General features: G+C 44.6%; 1 protein-coding gene across 2 annotated transcripts in view; it reads right to left on the bottom strand.

Moving 5' to 3' along the window:
• LOC135915097 (frequenin-2-like) overlaps window positions 1–19,683 on the bottom strand; it is a 305,612-nt gene that overhangs the window by 51,321 nt on the left and 234,608 nt on the right. For both annotated transcript variants that reach the window (XM_065448094.1, XM_065448093.1), the window contains exons 2-3: window positions 13,939–13,963; window positions 4,088–4,136 (exon numbers count right to left, since the gene is read on the bottom strand). In XM_065448094.1, the coding sequence (XP_065304166.1) occupies window positions 4,088–4,136; window positions 13,939–13,963 (74 nt within the window). The remainder of the gene's footprint in view (window positions 1–4,087; window positions 4,137–13,938; window positions 13,964–19,683) is intronic.

Genomic DNA, 19,683 nt, shown 5'->3' with positions numbered 1-19,683 from the left:
GGAAGCGATTTCTCAAATGCCGCGTTACATAAGTAGCCAGTGAATTTGGCGTGCATTTCGGTTATTGCATCTTAAAAGGCAAGTGCTGCGTGTGATAGCACGCCACTGATAAAAGCACTCTGCCAACTGCGCACGTGTCGCAAATGGTCAAAAGCCGAGCGCCGCTTGCTAGCGGCAGTCTTTTACGTCCGAGTCAAGAGCCAATAAGCACGGGTCAATAAACGTCACTCTACCGGGAACTCGGCTGCCCCTTCGTCACGGCTGATGGAAACGTAACACCAAGGTAGGCAGTACTGTAGGCAAACAAAGAAAAAAAAAGAACGAATACCGCGGCAACTAGAACGCTTCCGCAGGCGATGCTTCTGTTTGGTCTCGGCCGAGAAATAGCGGAGCATCTCAAGTGCCAGAGCGCGATCTTGTGAGGCTTTTAAAACAATGTCACGCGCAGTGTGCCACGGAGCAAGCACGCTTTACCTGGAAGCCTAAACAGCATTTGCGCACTCTCGGAAAAAGAGCGCGGGAGTCGTATAAACAGGAGCTTGCGCAATCCGCTCTTCGTGAGCGCATTTCGATGCTAGTGCATGGTTGCGTAACACCAATCTTTCGAGTTGCGCGCACGTGTGCCCGCCGCTGTCAATCTTCTGACGGGAATACAAAGCGAGAGAAGAAAAGGAAACACGGCGCCAGCCTTCTGTTGCTAGGAGACCAAGCTTAAATAAACAACAGCGTCCAAGCTCAAATTTTGTGTTCTTATTTGTGAGTGTGCGTGCGTATGTATGTGTGTGCGATAGATAGATAGATAGATAGATAGATAGATAGATAGATAGATAGATAGATAGATAGATAGATAGATAGATAGATAGATAGATAGATAGATAGATAGATGGATAGATGGATAGATGGATGGATAGATAGATGGATAGATGGATAGATAGATAGATAGATAGATAGATAGATAGATAGATAGATAGATAGATAGATAGATAGATAGATAGATAGATAGATAGATAGATAGATAGATAGATAGATAGATAGATAGATAGATAGATAGATAGATAGATAGATTGCATGAAAGCAGAAAAGAACGATAGGAATAAGAAGTTAGGGGAAAGCACAACGTGCTAACAAAATCACTGGTCAAATTAGTTTTTCAGTTGAACAATAATAATAAGCTCGCAGAAAACGAAACGAGAAAAATATTTTGCAGGTGCAACGCACGCCTTGGCATCAATGCGAAGCGAAGCTTTGGTGAAGCAATTAATCGAGTGCTACAGATTTGCCCATTTAATTCCTGCGTCTTTGGCGCAAAGGAAACTGGCGCGCGCGCACATGCTGTCGCGCACTCCTGCGGCGCAATGCGACCCACGCGGCGATCATCTCAATCATCTGATTGGCGCGAGAGAAGCGTACGCGCGATTGTGACGTAATACAATAAAGGACAGCCGAAAAGCGATCGTGGCCTGATGGTCAGAGCACCGAGCTGCTATGCTGGTGAGACCGGGCTTTGATCCCGCCACGAAGCGAGCAAATAATTTTTTTCTTAACGTGTGAACTATTCGGCAAGACAGCGGCAGCACTCAGCAGCCACGCTCAGGGCAGTCCGCCAGGGTTCGCAAAGGGAGCTTCGCTTTAAAATTAAAACGTGAAAATGGCATTTATCTTTCCTCGCATGCAGCGCTCTGAGGTCGTCGGCCAACCATTTTCGTAATTTCCGCAAGATAACTTAGCTTTATCTCGGAAAGGAACCGCTAGTTGTGCTTTAAAATTACCCACGCCGTCCTGGAGGCGGATGGCTTTTTCAACAAAATATAAATGATAAATTTATGTAAAGTAATCTTTGTCAATTGTGCTTGGTGTTGCAGCGTCTTTATAAGTAATACAATAATCAAATAAAAACACTGATTGCGTGAAAGAAACAAAAGCGCTTTCCGTCAAATTAGTTTGAAAGCCTACTGGTCTCGTCTTAGACGGTGAGACGGCTGCTCAGCCAACACCACCTACAGATAGCACAAGGCCTGTTCACTGCGATCCATGACGTCATGCTACCTGGTCGGAAATTTCGCTTGCGAAGGATGGCGTGACGAAAGCGGTGACGTCAAAATCACTACGGCTTACTCGGGGGCATCCCCGCTAGATTTTGTGATAGCCGAGCCAGGTTGCCTTACGTCATGGATCGGAGTGAACAGGCCTTGTGCTATATATGGGTTTTGTTGACTCAGCTCAGCTGGCTCAGCCACTCGTGCGTGTTGTGGGTATTGTTGAGTGTTGTTCGCATTGTCCTTGGCCTTGCGACCATTTCCGCTTTCACGGGAAGACCGACCACAGGAAACTTCGGAACCATTGGAATTATCGGAATGTCAAGGAACGACTGAGGCCGACAAGCTCAGATCGGACGACTAAATGGCTACTTCGGGGCATCAGGGGAAAGCTGCCAGAGGAAATGAGGGCGTAAACCGCAAGGGAAAGCAGGGCGAAAGGGAGAGAAGCTTGATGTCGCCACCATTTTTGTTCTGATTGTGATTTACTTTCGTGCCGCCCACCACCAAGGGAGAAATTGGCGCTTACTGCAGGCCTGACGTACTTGTGATGGGCTTTGACCCAGCCATTGGAAGGCATACGCAGCTTCTCTGACCTGACTGACCTCTGTCTCACTTAGAAAGTGACAATCAGGCAGTGTAAACCCTAAAGAACTCGAGTGCCATAAATATGTTTTACGGGGCCCGCGTTTACAGAAAACGTTCTTACGCTAGAACTTTTTGAGCAGCACATTCCAGCCAATCGTGATGTTGAACATGTTATTACGCAAGGCGGCCGACCAGGGACAATGAACTTTTACTAACGTAAAGTTTGTGAATTTGGCCTGTGGGCTCTCTTATGCTAGAATTTTTTTTTTTTTAATGCGAGGGTTACTGCCTCAGGGCATACAGGGGTATGGGATGCGGGCGAATAAGGATGATTAATTGAATGAAAAAAACATTTGTGGATCTAATAAAATCCTGGAGGGATCCTTAATGTGGTCCCTGCGTCCAAGCAGTGTAATGGTTAGGATTACGCGGCGAAAGTTCCGCTGCTGCAAGGTGCCGGAGCCTAGTCGGTTTAAAATTAAATAATGGGTTTTACGTGCCAAAACCACTTTCCGATTATGAGGCACGCCGTAGTGGGGGACTCCGGAAATTTCGACCACCTGGGGTTCTTTAACGTGCACCTAAATCTGAGTACCCGCGTGTTTTCGCATTGCGCCTCCATGAAAATTCGGCCACCGTGACCGGGATTCGATGCCGCCACCTCATGGTCAGCAGCTCAACACCACAGCCACTGAGCAACCACGGCGAGTGACCTCGATGGTTTCAACGCAGGGCAAACCAATAGAAATGTTCGTAACAGAAAATTTCAGTGAATCCTTATGTTGGACATATAAGTAGCCAAGGATGCTGGCCAATGGCGAAGGGACCTTACGAAAGAAACGCTTTGGAAATTCGGCCCCTGATACTTAAAAAACAGGTTGGTTTTATGAGATGATGCGTCTATGTACAAGAGGCCGAATGGCGAGCATTACTGCCTGCGTCAATTATCAGAGATTTATAATTAAAGAGGGAGGAAGGAGTGGCCGTAGGGCAAGAGAGAATTTTCTCAATGACTAGGTCGAAGCAGACTGAAGGATATGTTAAATTAATCTAACGCTTTCGACTGGAGCTTGGTGGTTCTTGTTGCTTACTGGTCTTCGTGTGGCATGGAATGGTTATCTAAAAGCTATGATTTGTCAGAGGTTCTAATGCTAGCTGTTCCCTTAATTTCTATGTGGAAGGCTGTGGACCTAAATCATACCTCAACCACGTGCTCTGATGGGCTACTTGAGGTGAGACCCTTGGTCATGGTTCCCTTTTGTTGAATTAGGAATCTACTTTCACGTGGTATTGAATTATCATTTTTGTGCGAGGTTATGCTGCATTGCATCCTGTTCAGCCTTGTCATTATCTTTAAAAGTGTAAGGTCACGTTTTCTAAATACGACAGAAATATAATGTTAAAGAATTAGTGCACTACTATTATTTGCCCAAACCGATCAACGCCTTAGAAACTCGACTTACCTGCTCAGTGAGATGCCCTGAAGGACAATCTTTCACAAATCCCTTGTACCTGTAAGAAGAATAGAAGAACCGAAAAAGTTAGAGCGGAGCATGCGCTGGTGCAATACGCATAGTACATCGCCTACAGAGGCGCCACCAACAGCCACCTCGCGGGCGCTTTTGAAAGCACGCTCGGGATGCAGTAGCAGACAACAACAGTTTGAAGAAAGGAGGGCTGAAGTTTGCGGCAGCAGTTTTTCATTTGTTTCGGGCGCCAGATCGCTACTACAGCGATGACAGCTGCAGGAAAAGCGCAGGCCGCTATGAGAGGGGACATGTGTACGATGTTACCGGAGTTTGGGACAAACACGTCGGCATACGTGCCGGGTGTGTCCCGCACACAAGCTCAACGAAGCCCAATTATTCGAAATGGTGTTCCTGTTAAGTAGGCGCTTCGTTTTGTTGACGAATGCGAAGTCTCAATAACTTTTACAGTGAAGCGGCTAGCTTCCAGTTGGTCGGGGCTTTTCGTGTCCTCATGCGCAGTGCTGACACAAGAATCTGGGCCAATCCCGGAGACAGTTCAAAGAAGCCGGAAGCGTACAGTGCGATACTTCTGAAAGAGGCATCACATGACGTCGTCAGGTGACATCATGTTTGACGTGATGACATCAGATTACGCCATCAGGCGATATCGTCACGTGACGATGCCGTTATGTTTGTATATTCAATTAAATTCCCGGGTTTTACGTGCCAAAACCACGATTTGATAATGAGGCACGCCGCAGTGGGGGACTCCGGAATAATTTTGACCACCAGGGGCTCTGCCATGCCCCCAATGCACGAGAAGCGAGCGTATTTGCATTTAGGCCCCATCGAAATACAGCTGCCACGGCCGAGATTTTATCCTGCGACCTCGTGCTTAGCAGCGCAACACCATAGCCGTTAAGCCATCGCATATGCGAATTACAATACGAAGCTATCATGTCTGCAGCTTGTGTGTAAGTCTTATTTTCCGAATTTTTTGACGCAATTTACTTCGAAAAATTCAATTAGTTGAGTAATGCACTTGTGTTTCGCGGAGGGCCTAGGAGAAGGACGGATGTGTGCTGCATTTCCGCAGACGTGATTGCACGCGTGGCGTACGCGTACACACAATGTATCTGTGTCTGTCCTTGATACGTAGGCGCTCTGCCCGTTGCATCTGTCGCACAGCGTGTGCTGCGACCGTAATCGACATTATGGCAAACAATGTCCAGAAACCATACGTACACCTAGCGGCCGCGACCGCTCAGTCTTCAAACAGCACCTGGAAAAGGGCTTTGTCTTTGAGTTTCCACATAACAGAAATATGTTTGTCGTGTATTGGAATTACAATCCAAAGTTATCATGTCTCCAGCTTGTATGTAAGTAGTACTTTACGAATTCTCTGGCGCAGATTACTTAAAAAAATTGAGTTACTTTAATAAGGCACCTGCGCTTGGTGAAGGGCCTAGGGAAATGAGTATGTATGCTGCACTTCCGCACACGTGCGTGCGCGCGCGACGTACGTCGCTTGAGGTGGTGGTGCCTGTATGACGTCGACAGCTGCTTCCATTTACATCCACTTTCAGAGAGTGATGTGGAGATGAATATTTTTTTTATTATGCCTTTGCCGTAATACTGTTCCTGCACATCAGTCACAGGTGCTCGTTGTTGTTGCATACAAATATCTCAAACGACTCTACACGGCGCAATGCCGGCACACATTGTAGTAATCTTGCTACCGATGAATACACGTGACCTTACCGAATAAGTGCTGTAAATTTCACCTCATGAAAAATAATTAAAGAATTGTTAATGGAAATGCATACTGTAGCAGATGAAGTCACTAAACGCACAGGTGCATAAAAGCAGCTCGAGTTATGGCTGCACCACCTGACACATTCCCACCGTATGTTGACGAATTGCTCAATCCGGTGAATTTTGCACAATTTGAATTTCTCTTAGTGGCCTGCTTGGATCGTGCAAAGCTAAAGTCTTACGAACTTTTGAGTACTTCTTTTATTATTAGGGAAGTAAGAAATGACATTGTCCTATGGCGATGGGCAAAACGAGAACAAGGTGAAAGCAGAAGCCAACGTTTCGACAAGTGGACTTGTCCTCTCCTGCTTTCACCTTGTTCTCGTTTTGCTCATCGTCTCGAACTTCCATCTCCCGCCTTCCCCGTGTTTTCCCTGGATTGTCCTATGGCATGATTCAAACAGAGGACTCGCAACAGCTCGTTTTTACTTTTATCAGCGTACGTTTACTTGAATTCATACTGCCACTATAGTTACGAGTCTTACATTTCGTGTAATATTCTAACATGTTGCTATCGCATTCATTGCTTCGCCCGTATGGCGAAACTGTGATTTTTTGTCAGACATCAAAACCTGTAAACAGCTGAGCTAATTGGAATAAGCCGCGCTGAAAATGGAACACACACTAGTCCATGCCTTATCATGTACCGCAAACAGCTGCTGAAAGCATAAAATATTCACTTCAAATTACTGCAGATTAAAGCCGGCGACGGATGCATAACTTTGGGAAGCAGTTCAAAGAGCATCCGGTGCCGGCAGAGCCTCGATTGGGGTGGTGTTAGGTTCCGTCCTCGCTGTTTCTGTGAACAACATTGAAAATTAGATATTTTACCATACACCACTGGTCGTAAGCAACAACACATTTTTTAGCGGGTTAAAGTCAGCGTAAATGTTGTGGAAGTTATACGCATATGTTGCCAGCGTTTGTTACGTAACTGCTGCACGCAGGGTCAGCAATAATTACTTTGGTCTCTTATTAGATTACCCTGCGTTGCCGCGTTTATGCAGTTTTTATTCACGCGAGCTCCAGCGGCAGTTTGTAGAACGGCGCATAAAAAGCCCGCACTGCACTGGACTTAGCTACGTCGGCCAGCACAGTTATGCTGCCCTTGACAAAAAAAAAAATAGACGTCTGGAAAATAGCTCTTTCACTACATCTGAACGAACGAAAATACCGAAAAAAAAGTATTTCAACGAAACGTGATAATCTTGCTATCATAGAGAACGAGAGTGAACGAACGGAAACACTGCCGGAGGCCCCTGGACGCCGGCTGAACTGTAGCAGACGACAGCCGCGAGTCTTGGCCGTGACGTTACAATCTTGATGATCATGGTTTGATGACATCCCCTTTGAAACGGGGCGCTGACAAATAGTCATCTAGCCTCCTTGATTCAATCAGGTATGCTACACATGCTTTTTATCAAGCATTTTTGTAGACATCTCCTTCTTCTTTTTTTCTTTCAAGATGCTCCTTGTACCGCTAGCTATGTTTGTAAGAGATTCGGTTGTATCAATATCTTCCCAGATTTTTTTTTCTTAAATACTCTAAACGGCTCTTGCTTATCTCGACTACTGACCGGTTGAAGCTTCCGTACACTTTAAACACAAGTGCTTCTATAGGAGGTGCACGTTACCTGTGGTTCTCACTGGATGGATCCCTTCACATTCCATTGAGATGTGCTGAGTGGTCTCCTGATTTTTGTTGCAGCATACACGTGCCTCATCTAGTTGCGAATGTTTGCTCCGGTATGTTTTTGTCCTTAGGCAACCGGCTCGAGCCTCACATAGCAAGGCACATCCCTTTGTGTTATCGTACATAGTTTTAACGCGATAGCGTTAAGGAGCTCGTGTCGCAGAAAAGCCGGTGTCGGTGTCGGCGTCCGCGGCGTTGACCGTGAGCGATAAATCACGGCAGGCACTCCATAAATAAAAAGCAACTTCCAAGATGGGCTGGGTGGGAATCGAACCAGGGTCTCCGGAGTGTGAGACGGAGACGCTACCAGCCACGAGTTCGATGCTTCCAAGAGGTACAAACGCGCCTCTAGTGAATGCGGTGTTGCCTTCGAAACGAGCCGTGGAAAGTTATACTGCGGTGTATATCGGTAATTATGAACATGTAACTTACAGAAGTCGCAATTACACGAGTAGCGAAGTGCGTTTCGCTGCATTTCTTCTGCGCTTTCCGCACACGCAGAGCCATCTTGCGGCAAACACAGAAGACCCCCTCCTCTCCATGTACGGCGCTGCCCCGACAGATGGCGCGCCATGCGCGCATTGGAGCTGTCGCGGCTCGGATTCTCTCCCCTGACAACGCTTCGCCTTGCTCCCTCTCTCTCTCTCTCTCTGCAGAATCAAGCGTCCTTCCTTTCTTTAGATCACTATCTGTCTATCTCTCTGCCCGTGCCGATCACGACGTTTGGCTGGCGTGCATCATTTCCCCCTCCGGGATACCGAGTTCTTTGGTTCGCTCCGCTTGCTCAGGCGCACGTTTCGTTGCTGCGCCGAACGCCGCGTTGCTCGACCATATGGCTCGACGCTCACCGCGTCCGATTCGGGGCGCCTCGTAAGTGATGGCTGCCCTGTAGCCCATTGTCTTACCCCTCTTGGCGGGTCGACGGGAACGCTGTCGCGTTCCACTCTTGAAGGCGAAGCTTAAGCGTCCTCCAATTTTTTCCTTCTAATTTCTTTCTTCTAATTCTTGCGAATCTCCATGGTTCTTTTTGTTTCCATTCTTTGCATTCCATTAGCTGTCTCTGTTTCTCTCACTTTCTTTCTGATGACTTCTGGTTGTCTACTTACATTTTAACTGTACTTGGTTGCCAAGTCCCTTGACCTCTTCTGACATTCTCAGTCCACGCTATTCAAGTACAGATACTTGAGCACTCTAAATGCCTATTTATTTTCATCCATGTTCCTCAGTCTTCTTTAAAAATAATTTTGCCCTCGGTGTGTCTTACTTCAAAAGAGGCCCAACTCATGTAACCCTGCACTGCCTTGTGGTTTTACCGAGGGCTCCCAAAGCCAACCGGCCTAGCGATCTTTGGTTATCTTCTAACCCCGACAAGATATCTGATTTTAAGCATAGAATGGCATTTGCGAATGTTAGTGCTGGTACTATAACTCCTTTCCAGATTCCATGCACCACCTCATACTTATTGCGGCTCCGCAGTGTTGTGTGTTTCATTAATGCAGCATTCCGCTTCCCTTTTATTTTCATATTCTCTTGGTGTGTGTTCTAGTAAGTCTTTCCTTCGTTTACCTATACGCCGAGGTATTTATAAGGCTTAACTATGGGTATGCCTTGCTGTTCAATTGACACCACGTAATTACTCGTCTCTTCATTAAAGATCATAATTCTCGATTTCTCTGCGCTAAACGTGAGGCCTAGATGGGTCGCACCCGCCGTGGTTGCTCAGTGGCTATGGTGTTGGGCTGCTGAGCACGAGGTCGCGGGATAGAATCCCGGCTAGGGCAGCCGCATTTCGATGGAGGAGAAATGCAAAAACACCCCCGTACTTAGATTTAAGCGCACGTTAAAGAACCCTAGCTGGTCGAAATTTCCGGAGTCCTCCACTACGGCTTGCCTCATAATCAGAAAGTGGTTTTGGCACGTAAAACGCCATAATTAAAAAAAAGATACCTAGATTTGTCGCTGCGTTGCCACAGGTACTCGCAAGTGTCTGTATATCAATTTTATTGTCCCCTAATAGCACTATGCCGTCCCCATACATCAGTCCACTTAGCTTCTGTTTCACCATTTGTCCATTACGCATGTAGGATAAATCAAACCCTAATTCGCTATGTTCCAGACGTCTTTGCATGCCCTTAACATAAAGCGTGAACAACAATGGATACAGGACATCCTTGCTTCAGTCCTTGGTGAATTCTCACCACTTCCTCACAGTTTTCACCACAACTTGTACTCAGTTGTCTCTATATTATATATCTCCCTCAGCAGCTCCACGAAATTGTCCTCTGTGCCTTCGTGCTTAAGAATATCCCATAACAGTTCCCTGCCTACGCAGTCATAGGCTCATTTAATATCTAGAAATGCTATCGAAAAATGTCTATTCTGAGCTACTGAAATATCTATGCAATGAGTTAGTAGAAACATATCCTCTAGGCACTGGCCTGGCCTAAACCCATTCTGCAGTTCCTCCAGTACATCATTTTTCTCCACCCGCTTCGACAGTTCCAATTTTATGGCTTGCATTGCCATTCTCTGTATCACCGACGTTACTGTAACTGGCCTGAACGAGCTCGTCTTATCCTTATCACTTTCGCCTTTGTAGATGAGGTTCATCTTGCTTTCACGCCATCCGACGGGAACTTTCTTCGTTCTAATCACTTGCTCTATGACACTAGTCAGCAGTGCCTTGCTTTTTGGACTGAGGGTTTTGAATAGCTGTATTGGGATATTGTCAGCGACTGCTGCCTTGTTATTAGGGACATTTTGTTCTTGGTATCTTTTTTTTTTCAATAAAAGCTTTCTTTGCTAAATTTTGATCTCTCAGGCTTCTGTGTTGTTCCTGGATCTGTTTGAGCCTGAATTACGCGTTCTTTCGTGCCGAAGCTATCCCTAATAACGTCTGTGCAGCGCATCATCTCCTTCGTAGATGTTACCGTCTTCGTCCCTTATAGCGTTTGCAAATTTTTAGTTAGAACTTTCAGGGCTCTTATATGGTTCAAGAATATCTTTAGGGCGCCTTTTGCTCTTTTTGCGAATATGGCGCACACAACATTCACTTGCGCATTTAATTTTCTCTTGTGCGAGCTCCCTCGCGATTTCTTTTTTCTTTTCTTGGTATTTGTTCCATCTAAGGAGCACCTCTTCTTAGTGTAATCACAACTTTTTTGGCTTCTCGATGATCCTTAAACGCCTGCTTACGCTCTCCTATAGCTTGATTAATTTTTTAAGTGGTTTCCTCTTTGCAGTACAACAATTTGTTTGCCGTGTATGTCTTATTTTCTGCTGCATAACGTCTACCAGTTCCTTATATTTCCGAACGGCTGTAGGAAAAGCCGTCATTTTCTTCACTGTGTTTTTTACGATCTCTGCTATTTGCTCTTTATTCATTTTTTTTTAGAAATTCTGATGCTATTGGTTCGTGTTTTGCGTTAGTATCTTTCTCGAACTTTAATGTTAAACGTCTATGAACGCTACCCAGGCTATCGCAACGCTCGCAGCGCCCTCTGTAGGTCGAGCTCGAAGACAATGCAAAACGCCGTAAGTGGAACAGCATGGTCAAAAACCGGCGTGCACTATACCCTGAGCAAGGGTGTGCGATAATATGGACCGTGGATTCAACGATGAAGTTGGTTTTCGCCTCTACCTGTGAACGTAACTTGAAATATTGAGGAATGCAGCCCGAACATGGCATTCCGAACACGTCAGTGCACTCGTCAGTTTAACTTTGTGCGTCTGAATTGAATCCCGTGGTCCGTAGGATACTTTTGATCACGCGTGTACTTTATTACTTTAGCGTCTCCTGACAGTGAGGGTATAACTTTTCGGCAAGTAATGAAGCAGTATAGACGCAGCATCTCCAAGTTTGCCCAATCGGCGGCTATTAAAATTAGAAAACTTGCAACATTGTGTCACTGGCCTGTCGTATGCCGTCCTTTTAAGATAATTATAAAAATGACGTTAATATTAACAGGTTCTCCTCCTCATTTAAAGGAATATTTTGGTAGAACTGATGCTAGTGTGTACCTTTTTGCTCGTATTGTGCTCTGTCAAATTGTGTGAAGTACTTAAGGAAGATCAGGGGCCGAATTCATAATGGTTTTCGTTCGAAAATGATCTTTGTTATTGGCCGGCCGCCTTTTTCTAATGATATGTGCAGCATCAGGATTCGCTGTAATTTGCTCTTACGAACAATTCTAGCGTAAGAACTTTTTGTGAATTTGGCCGCACTACATTTGTCTCCGTAGGGGCTATATTATGTTGTTGTAACATCCTAATATATGACTGCCCTATTCTATAGTTTTCTTCTACTTTCCTTGTACTGTAACTATTAGTAAATTTGATTACGTGCATTAAGAGGAAGCTTTAGCTCGGTCCCAACTCCGACGCAGCTTATTCAAATGCATTTAAAACACAAAAACGTTTTTCTGAAGTAACCCCTGGACCGACTTTAATGAAATGTGTTGCATTTCAGAGAGAAAGCTAAATTCTATAGACTGTTGGAAACAGAATTTCAATTTAGGGCGTGAAATTTTTTTAATGATCTTCAAAAATTCGACAGTTTGAAAAAAAATAGAAGTACGAAGTTTACAAATAGCTCTGCATCAAGAACAGATATTGCGATTCTGTAAACGGAATCCATTATATAATTCAAAGCGGGCAAATCCGATACGTCAATATATAGGTACGTGAATTCGTTACGTTGTGTACAAAGGGTGTGAAAAAGCTGTATTTTCATAATGCTAGATTTCTTTTTTTTAGATTCATTTGTAACATATCACTTTTTTCCGCTTTAGATGTACATTTTTCTTTGCTGACTTACAGAGTTGTAAGCTTGTTAGCTTCGTTTTCTGAAAATTTTCTATTTTGGCATTTTTTAATAAAATATCGACGATTTAAATAAAAAATTCTAAACAAACAGTCACTAGGTTTTAAGTTTTTCTTCTAAATTCAACAAACCTCGCCAAATTTGGTGCAGTGGTTGCCGAGAAAAACGAATTCTGCTTTTACATGTATTTAGATAGGAGCACCCAAGCTAAAGCTTCGTCTTAATATATAATTTCTTCATACTCCTTCATATTTAGGGTGAATATGCACGACATACACAAATAAACACTATATTTGTGTTGAGCTCGTAGGAAAGGTGATGCGTGTACGGGCCTCCAGGCACTGCTAAAATTTGTCCGTGGCAGCCTTTCTTTCGCGTGGATATGGAAAGCCCGCAACCATTTCTTGAAAAAATAAAGGAAATTTGATTTGTGGATCGGTAGCGCTGAGGAAGCACCCTGCAAGCTTACCAAACTTATCGAAATACGGCAAAGTTCACACAATTTGATTTTGCAAAAGGTTAGCGTGTAAAAGTAACTCATGGTGAAAGAAAATTAAAACGTGCAAATATATGATAATTCACCTAAGTTTGCGATTATTTAAGACCTATTTCTCGTTTACAGAGCAAGGGTGGAACGCAAGCTTGAGAAGTCGAGGTTTATTAGTGCACGGAGCGAAAAGGGGACGCTTGGTGTCGCAATTAATGAAGCAAGCGCGTGAAGTTTCGACACTCTCTCGCGAGCGCATTTTTCTCGCACATTCGAGAGGTAAAAACTTGCCTTATGCTGCCGCTCAGGGCTTGTATGCTGTCGAGCGTCGCAATGAACGAACGACGGTGATGACGTCAACCATGCCTAATTATTTTTCGAAATATACATATATATATATATATATATATATATATATATATATATATATATATATATAAACAAATGATAGTTCTCGATAAAGAGAAATCTTCGTCATATCTCAGAGTGCAAAAGTTTTTAAACTCGTATGCGCGCGCTAGCGTCACCTACTGCGCACGGACGTTCTTGAGTTGGAAATCGAAATTTTTCTTCGACTAGGAATCGCGTGCAGAAAATACCACGGAACTTCTCAGTAATGCAATGCTAAAATAAAATCTGTTCTCCACGCTCCATTTGCTGGGTGGTAGCGCCGCGCGCACTCTTTGATCGTTGAAAAGGGAAGCATGCGTAAAGAGCGCACCTGAGAGCGTGGCAAATTTTTTCCAGCGTTTCGCGGTAGTTGTTTCTTACGTGCACCCACCAGTGCGCGCAGCCACGGACAAGAGTCCAACAAGCAAACAGTTCCTGCCATTAGTTAACGCAAAGCAGTAGCCGCAGAAAAGCATTGGCAGTTTCCCGTGGATGGATGCGAGCTTTTCAGCTGCATTAGCGAGTGTCGTTGACTTAAGCCTTGAACAACAATCTGAGTCTCGAGCGAAAATTAACTTCAACACTGTCAAAGTGTGAGTGCGAGAGGCGGAAGTAGAAGAAAGAGGGCGAGCACTTACCACTGTCGAATTTCTTTTTCGGTAACTGTAAAAAAAACAGAGAAAATTATTATGAGAAAATTGCAGCCGATATATATATTTCAGTGTAATAGACAGCCCACCACTGAGTTGCGCAAAGACGTGATTTAAGACGGGCGTAAAACTTCTGTCAATCGTTCGAGTTGATAACAGGATCATAACACTTCGTATGCACAGAATGTAAAAAACATTTTACTCGTAATAAAAACTGTCAGTGATTTCGCAAGGAAAACGCTAAAAACAAGTCATGAATAAGAACGAAAGTCGATTTACAATAAGAATGCAATGGCAAATAAAAGAAACTGCGGAGCGAAAGTGTTCTTTTGAGTGCATCTTGAACGAGCCACTACGCCTCTTACTGTGCACTGTTAGAGAGACAGAAAAAGGTGAACAAGCTTTGTGAAGCCCTATATCTTCTAGCACCATGAATGGGTAAAAATCTGCATGTTAGAGCTGCGAAAAGGAGCTCGTAGCGAACGCGTCGTTTCCATCCTAATAGCACATATGTTAAGGGGAACGAACGAAAAAACAAACCCGAGAACCGTTCCTGGTGTGGCTTGAGGAAAAGTGAGATTGTCAAAATTATGCGTTAATGGGCAACTTGGCATGGTGGGCTCAAGTACACAGCACCTCACACAATCATATCTTCTTCTAACTCTGCGATCTTGCGCCCGATACACAGAGAAGTTCTTACACTCAAACTGTTCGCAAAAGTATAAATGCCAGCCAGTTGTGACATCGGAGATACTATTGGCGAAGACGGCCGGCCTATGGCAAACAGCCCTCACGAAAGAAAATCATGGTGAATTGGACCTGGGCCTGTATACGACGCCTAACGAACCTAGATATTAATGATACAGTAGCCTGCTAGATTTTATGCGAACGTTAAGCTGCTGTGAGCGTCTTAATGCTAATGAAGTGCTCTACATGAACGTGGATGACCTTGTTCGTTGCCCGTACAGTGTGGTCCATTGTTAAATGGCCATCGCATGCATGTAATATTCAAGCGACAAACAGCGTCAAGACAAACGACTGGATCTAGATAATAAGGACGAGCCAATGCTGATACTTTGTCCTCAGCTCGAGGTGAGACGAAGCGATGGTTGATATTACTGTTTATTTTAAGCATGAAATGCTTTTAGCTCGCGTTGTCAGCGGCCTTCGACTGACCTTCAGCCAAAAGTCAGAGCTTTATCCGGACACTCAAACGAGAGCATCCGGGCAAGTTGCGAAAACAAAAAACGAGATCATCCGGGCAATTAGTCAAAACTTACGAAAATGTGGTCTCTGCCCCCCCCCCCCAACCTTTTTTATAGGACCCCATTACATACGCTAATTACCACCCGAACAAGTTGCAAAAAATATTGCTTCCGAGTTCTTCCTAATGTTTGTTCACAATATCACTCAAGCTGTAACTTATAGTACGCTGAAGTTTTATTTGTCATTCCCGATGGCGACGTTCACAAGGCAGATAGAGGGCACCATACACTTCATTGTCATCTTTTGGCGCTGACACAGGGTTGCCTGTGCTCTTTTGAACACCAGCAGTCCATGAGTTCCGCGGCGCGGGTTTTGCGTCACCTCGGGTGTTGGCGCCACACTGCGTGGTGCCTCCTTCAGGCGCTTTTTTTTCTTCTAGCTGGGCTGCAGTGCTCGCCGTCTCCCTGGCGTCTTTCGCTGTCTGTTGTGCCGCCTTCAGCCGGTCTCCTTCTAGCTGGACAGCATCCATTTGGACCAGTGTCTAGTACGGCGTGGCGCGGTGTAGTGGGGTTTGGTGTGGTGGGGTGTGCAGCTGCAAACCTGCACTACACCTATTTTAAGATGGTGGCTAGTATCATCTCCAACCAATCTGCTTTGCAGGTTGCCATTTCATGCTTACATCTACTCTCGATTATGGGAGAGCCAGCATTTTTTTTTTCTGTCATGGCAGAAAGCAAGTTGCAATCGTAAATACAGATCGAACCGGGTGGACTTTGGGGCGGACTGGTTGATGCCATGTTGCACAATCACGCTGTCCCCGACGGAAGTTGCCGCGCGGACTTCCGGATGGCAAGCGAAATTTTCTGACTGGCTAAAACGGGGCAGACAAGCGACAGCGACGGATGTTGACCGAGGTTCGATAATGACCGCGCACAGGGCTTAGGACGTACATGTTTATATTTTGTTGGTAGAGACTAAGCGGCAAATATGATTTGTGGTCTACTTACACAGTTCGGGGGGGGGGGGGGGGAGGCGTCAAAATCGCTCCAGCGCTCCTTTATCGGACGCAAAGCGCCTATACGTGCAACAGAACAAGGCTGATTGGCATTTCTGCCTTGGAACAATCGATGAGTCCCGGGTGGTACCGTGATTTGAGCCCACTATATTCCATGAACAGTGTGAATTCTCAGTCAGCAAACGGTCGCTGAAATTGTTGAACCTACAGAAATACATACACAAGACTGAGATTTTTGACGGTGCTAATGTTTTTCAAGTACATATTTAGTACCATTGTGTGCTATCAAGACTCCATTTGATTTCAGCGCAATAAGATGCACGGAAATTATGGGGCGTATTATATCAATTGTGTTGAAGTCATTTTATTGTGCTTTCATACTTAGATGATGGAGGCTTATGGACAATAATTTTCTAAGCCTATATTTACTGCATGTTGAAGAACCTACAATTTGCAACATTTGAAGTAAAATAATAGCGTCCCGTCTTTTCTTTTTTTTTCCTTTTCCTGCACAAAGAATCGTATAAACTCTAATTTGTTGCTTCTCCACTAAAATACTTTGTGCCCGAAGCAACTATTTCTCACTTGCAAATAAATTGCCAAATCATTATGAAAAGTTACAGATGTCAGTACGTTGTAGTAATGCAATGCAAGCACTATGCAGAGAGCTATGCGAAAACATAGGCAAAACAAAAGTACTTCTTCTAACTTCACTAAAACCCGCCGCGGTGGCTTAGCAGCTATGGTGTTGCGCTGCTAAACACAAGGTCGCGGGAATGTATGCCGGCCACGGCGGGCGCATTCCGACGGGGTCGAAAAGCAAGAACGCCCGTTTCTCGTGCAGTGGGGGCACGTTAAAGAACGCCAGGCGGTCAGAATTAATCCGGAGTGTCTCCCTATGGCGTGCCTCATAATCAGATCATTGTTTTGCAGGTAATACCCAAGAATTCAATTTCATTTTAATAAGGAGAAATAGCTAGTATTTTAGGTGACATTGGGGAGGGCAGGAACAGGCACCCAGAAAACAGATAAATGTATAGGGATGGAAGGGAAGCAAATCAGGTACAATAAGTTATAACACCGAATTACAAAAAAAAATATCTCTGAAAGAGCCTTTGCAACAACCGCAAATTTTGAGAATTTTCATTCAGTGACGTCTCCTGCGAAGTTTCAGCTTTTTTCTCAACGAAGTCTCATTCGTATCCAGCGCGAAATTTCAACAAAATACCCGCTCGCAAAAAATGCATCAGTGCAGTATGCTTTGCCGGTATCGATCTTCGCTAGGCCCCGCTTCCAACGCTGCAGCATAGTCAAGAGGCCATTTCGAGAATTCATTCTTGATCCCCTTTTCTCTCTGTCCCGTGCTTACCGTAAGCACGATCTCCTCCCTCGTTTTCCGTCTCCCTTTCTCTTTCATCGCTAATGTCTTCAAAGCACCCACCGTGGTGAATGAGTGGCTATGGACTTCTTCTGCTTCGCAGGACGTCACCGGTCTGATTCGCAGGCGCGACAGCAGCATTTTCACGGGGGCAGAATACAAAAATTCTGGGTACCTTGATTTAGGTGCACAATAAACAGCCATAAGTGGCTGAAAATAATCTGGCGCCCCTTCACTGTATGGTGTCTTTCATAACTCACGCGTTGCTCTGTAGGGCGTTATACCATTATATTGTTTTTTTTGTTTCTAACTTTAGACTTGAGAACACTGAGCAAAACTTCCAACCGCATGTTGTCTTTCCCATTTTCCGCTTTTTCACGATTCTGTTAAGTTTCTTTTTCTGAATTCACTCGTTCCTGCAGTAATACGTTCAAAGCAACGGCTCCAAAGACTCTCAAGGCTAGACGAATTGAATTGGCATTTGTGTACCCATAAAAACAGGTGTCATAGGCGTCTGCATGTCAGTGATCTGTGAAAACACGACACTGCCTTCGATGACGTGATATTTGTGAGGCCCGGAACTGAGCGCGATAAAACAAAGGACGGGGGACGCAACAGTTCGAAAGCAGTGATAAAATATGGCAGCGCACTTCGAAACAAGGGCTCAATACAGAATAAACAACCACGAGAGCTGTCGCTCGAAATGAGACGATGTGAACATCGAAGGCTGCAGGGTCTATACAGCGCTCTTGGTTGTTCATCATGGGTTATGCGCCCGTGTTTCAAGATACGCTGCGCTAGCTATTCCGTCACGGCTAACCAACTAGCCCACCAATACGTTGTAAACCAAAGCAATGGTTTAATTTAAACCTACTGAAATGAAACAGCCATGCATAATTACCAACGGGCGCAATGATTGTGGCAATGGGAGAAATGATCTCCCTATTAGCCTGCACAGCACCCTGGCAATTGCTCCTATGTCACGTCTATATGCGCTATGTTAGTTGTGTTATTTGTCAGCCGACTACTTCCAGGGTCGTCGTTCAGAGCCTTTTTCATGTAACGGTGGATAGCCGTGTAACGCGGAGCAAATGTGCTATCACTGTTTGACTCATTCGTTTATTTTCTTCAAGAAATATTATTATTCAATCCTTTGTGTATATATATATATATATATATATATATATATATATATATATATATATATATATATATATATATATATATATATATATATATATATATATATCAGGCAGATCTAGCTACAAGAAGCTTTTACATGGTAAACGCTTGCTTTAAACACAGAAAGGCAAGCAGCTGCAAGACTCATTGAAAATCTACGAAAATAAAAGAAAAGCGCAATAAAAGAGGACCTAACGCATTTTTTACCATACCCGAAAATTACTCCACTCAACAGAGGTGATGCCTAAATTCCCCATTCAACGCACTACCGTTCTACGGCGCCATCATTTTCGAGCTTCTGCAGGCGAATCCTCCGACCTGTCTTCGACGTCACCGCCGTCGCCATGCGGCATGCGACAGACATAACATCTTTGCAGATATATGATATCGCGTATCCGGAGGGCCTTGAGACACGCGCTAAGGAACATAAAGTCGGCATGCTGCATCTGTGAATCATATGTAACCACAACCAAAGTACTAGGAGGGTTTTTATGAGGCGACACCGACGTCGATGCTATGTATTCACGTAGCAGCACTACGCTTACGCGATTAGGCGTCATTTTCTGCAAAGCACACAGAGACGCTGCCAATTTAGACACATGGCTGTTAAGGGCATTTGGTGCACCGTTCTTTTTTTTTCGGTACGATTGAGTCATGTGATGAGTAATGCCCGCACTGTCATGGCAATACAGCCAATCACGCATCGAAAGTTGTTCCTCAAGAACTTCTACGTTTCACGAGCGTGTTTGATGCTTCAACAACCCCGTCCCTATGCTGAGAGCCTATTGGACTTTGCCAAAAAACGCGGCAAGTTGAAAAAAGAATCATCGGCTCCCTCTTGTGTAATGCGTACAGAATGTTGGGTATCGACTTCCTTTATCGTGCTGGAAGGTTTAAATTGGTCAGCCTGGGAGATGCCTGAACGACAACTTAAGAGAACATAACCAAAAAT

The sequence above is a fragment of the Dermacentor albipictus genome, chromosome 1 (assembly GCF_038994185.2).
Source record: "Dermacentor albipictus isolate Rhodes 1998 colony chromosome 1, USDA_Dalb.pri_finalv2, whole genome shotgun sequence".
Classification (NCBI taxonomy): domain Eukaryota; kingdom Metazoa; phylum Arthropoda; class Arachnida; order Ixodida; family Ixodidae; genus Dermacentor; species Dermacentor albipictus.
Note: the sequence above shows the minus strand (reverse complement) of the source record. Positions and strands in the feature narration are given on the sequence as shown.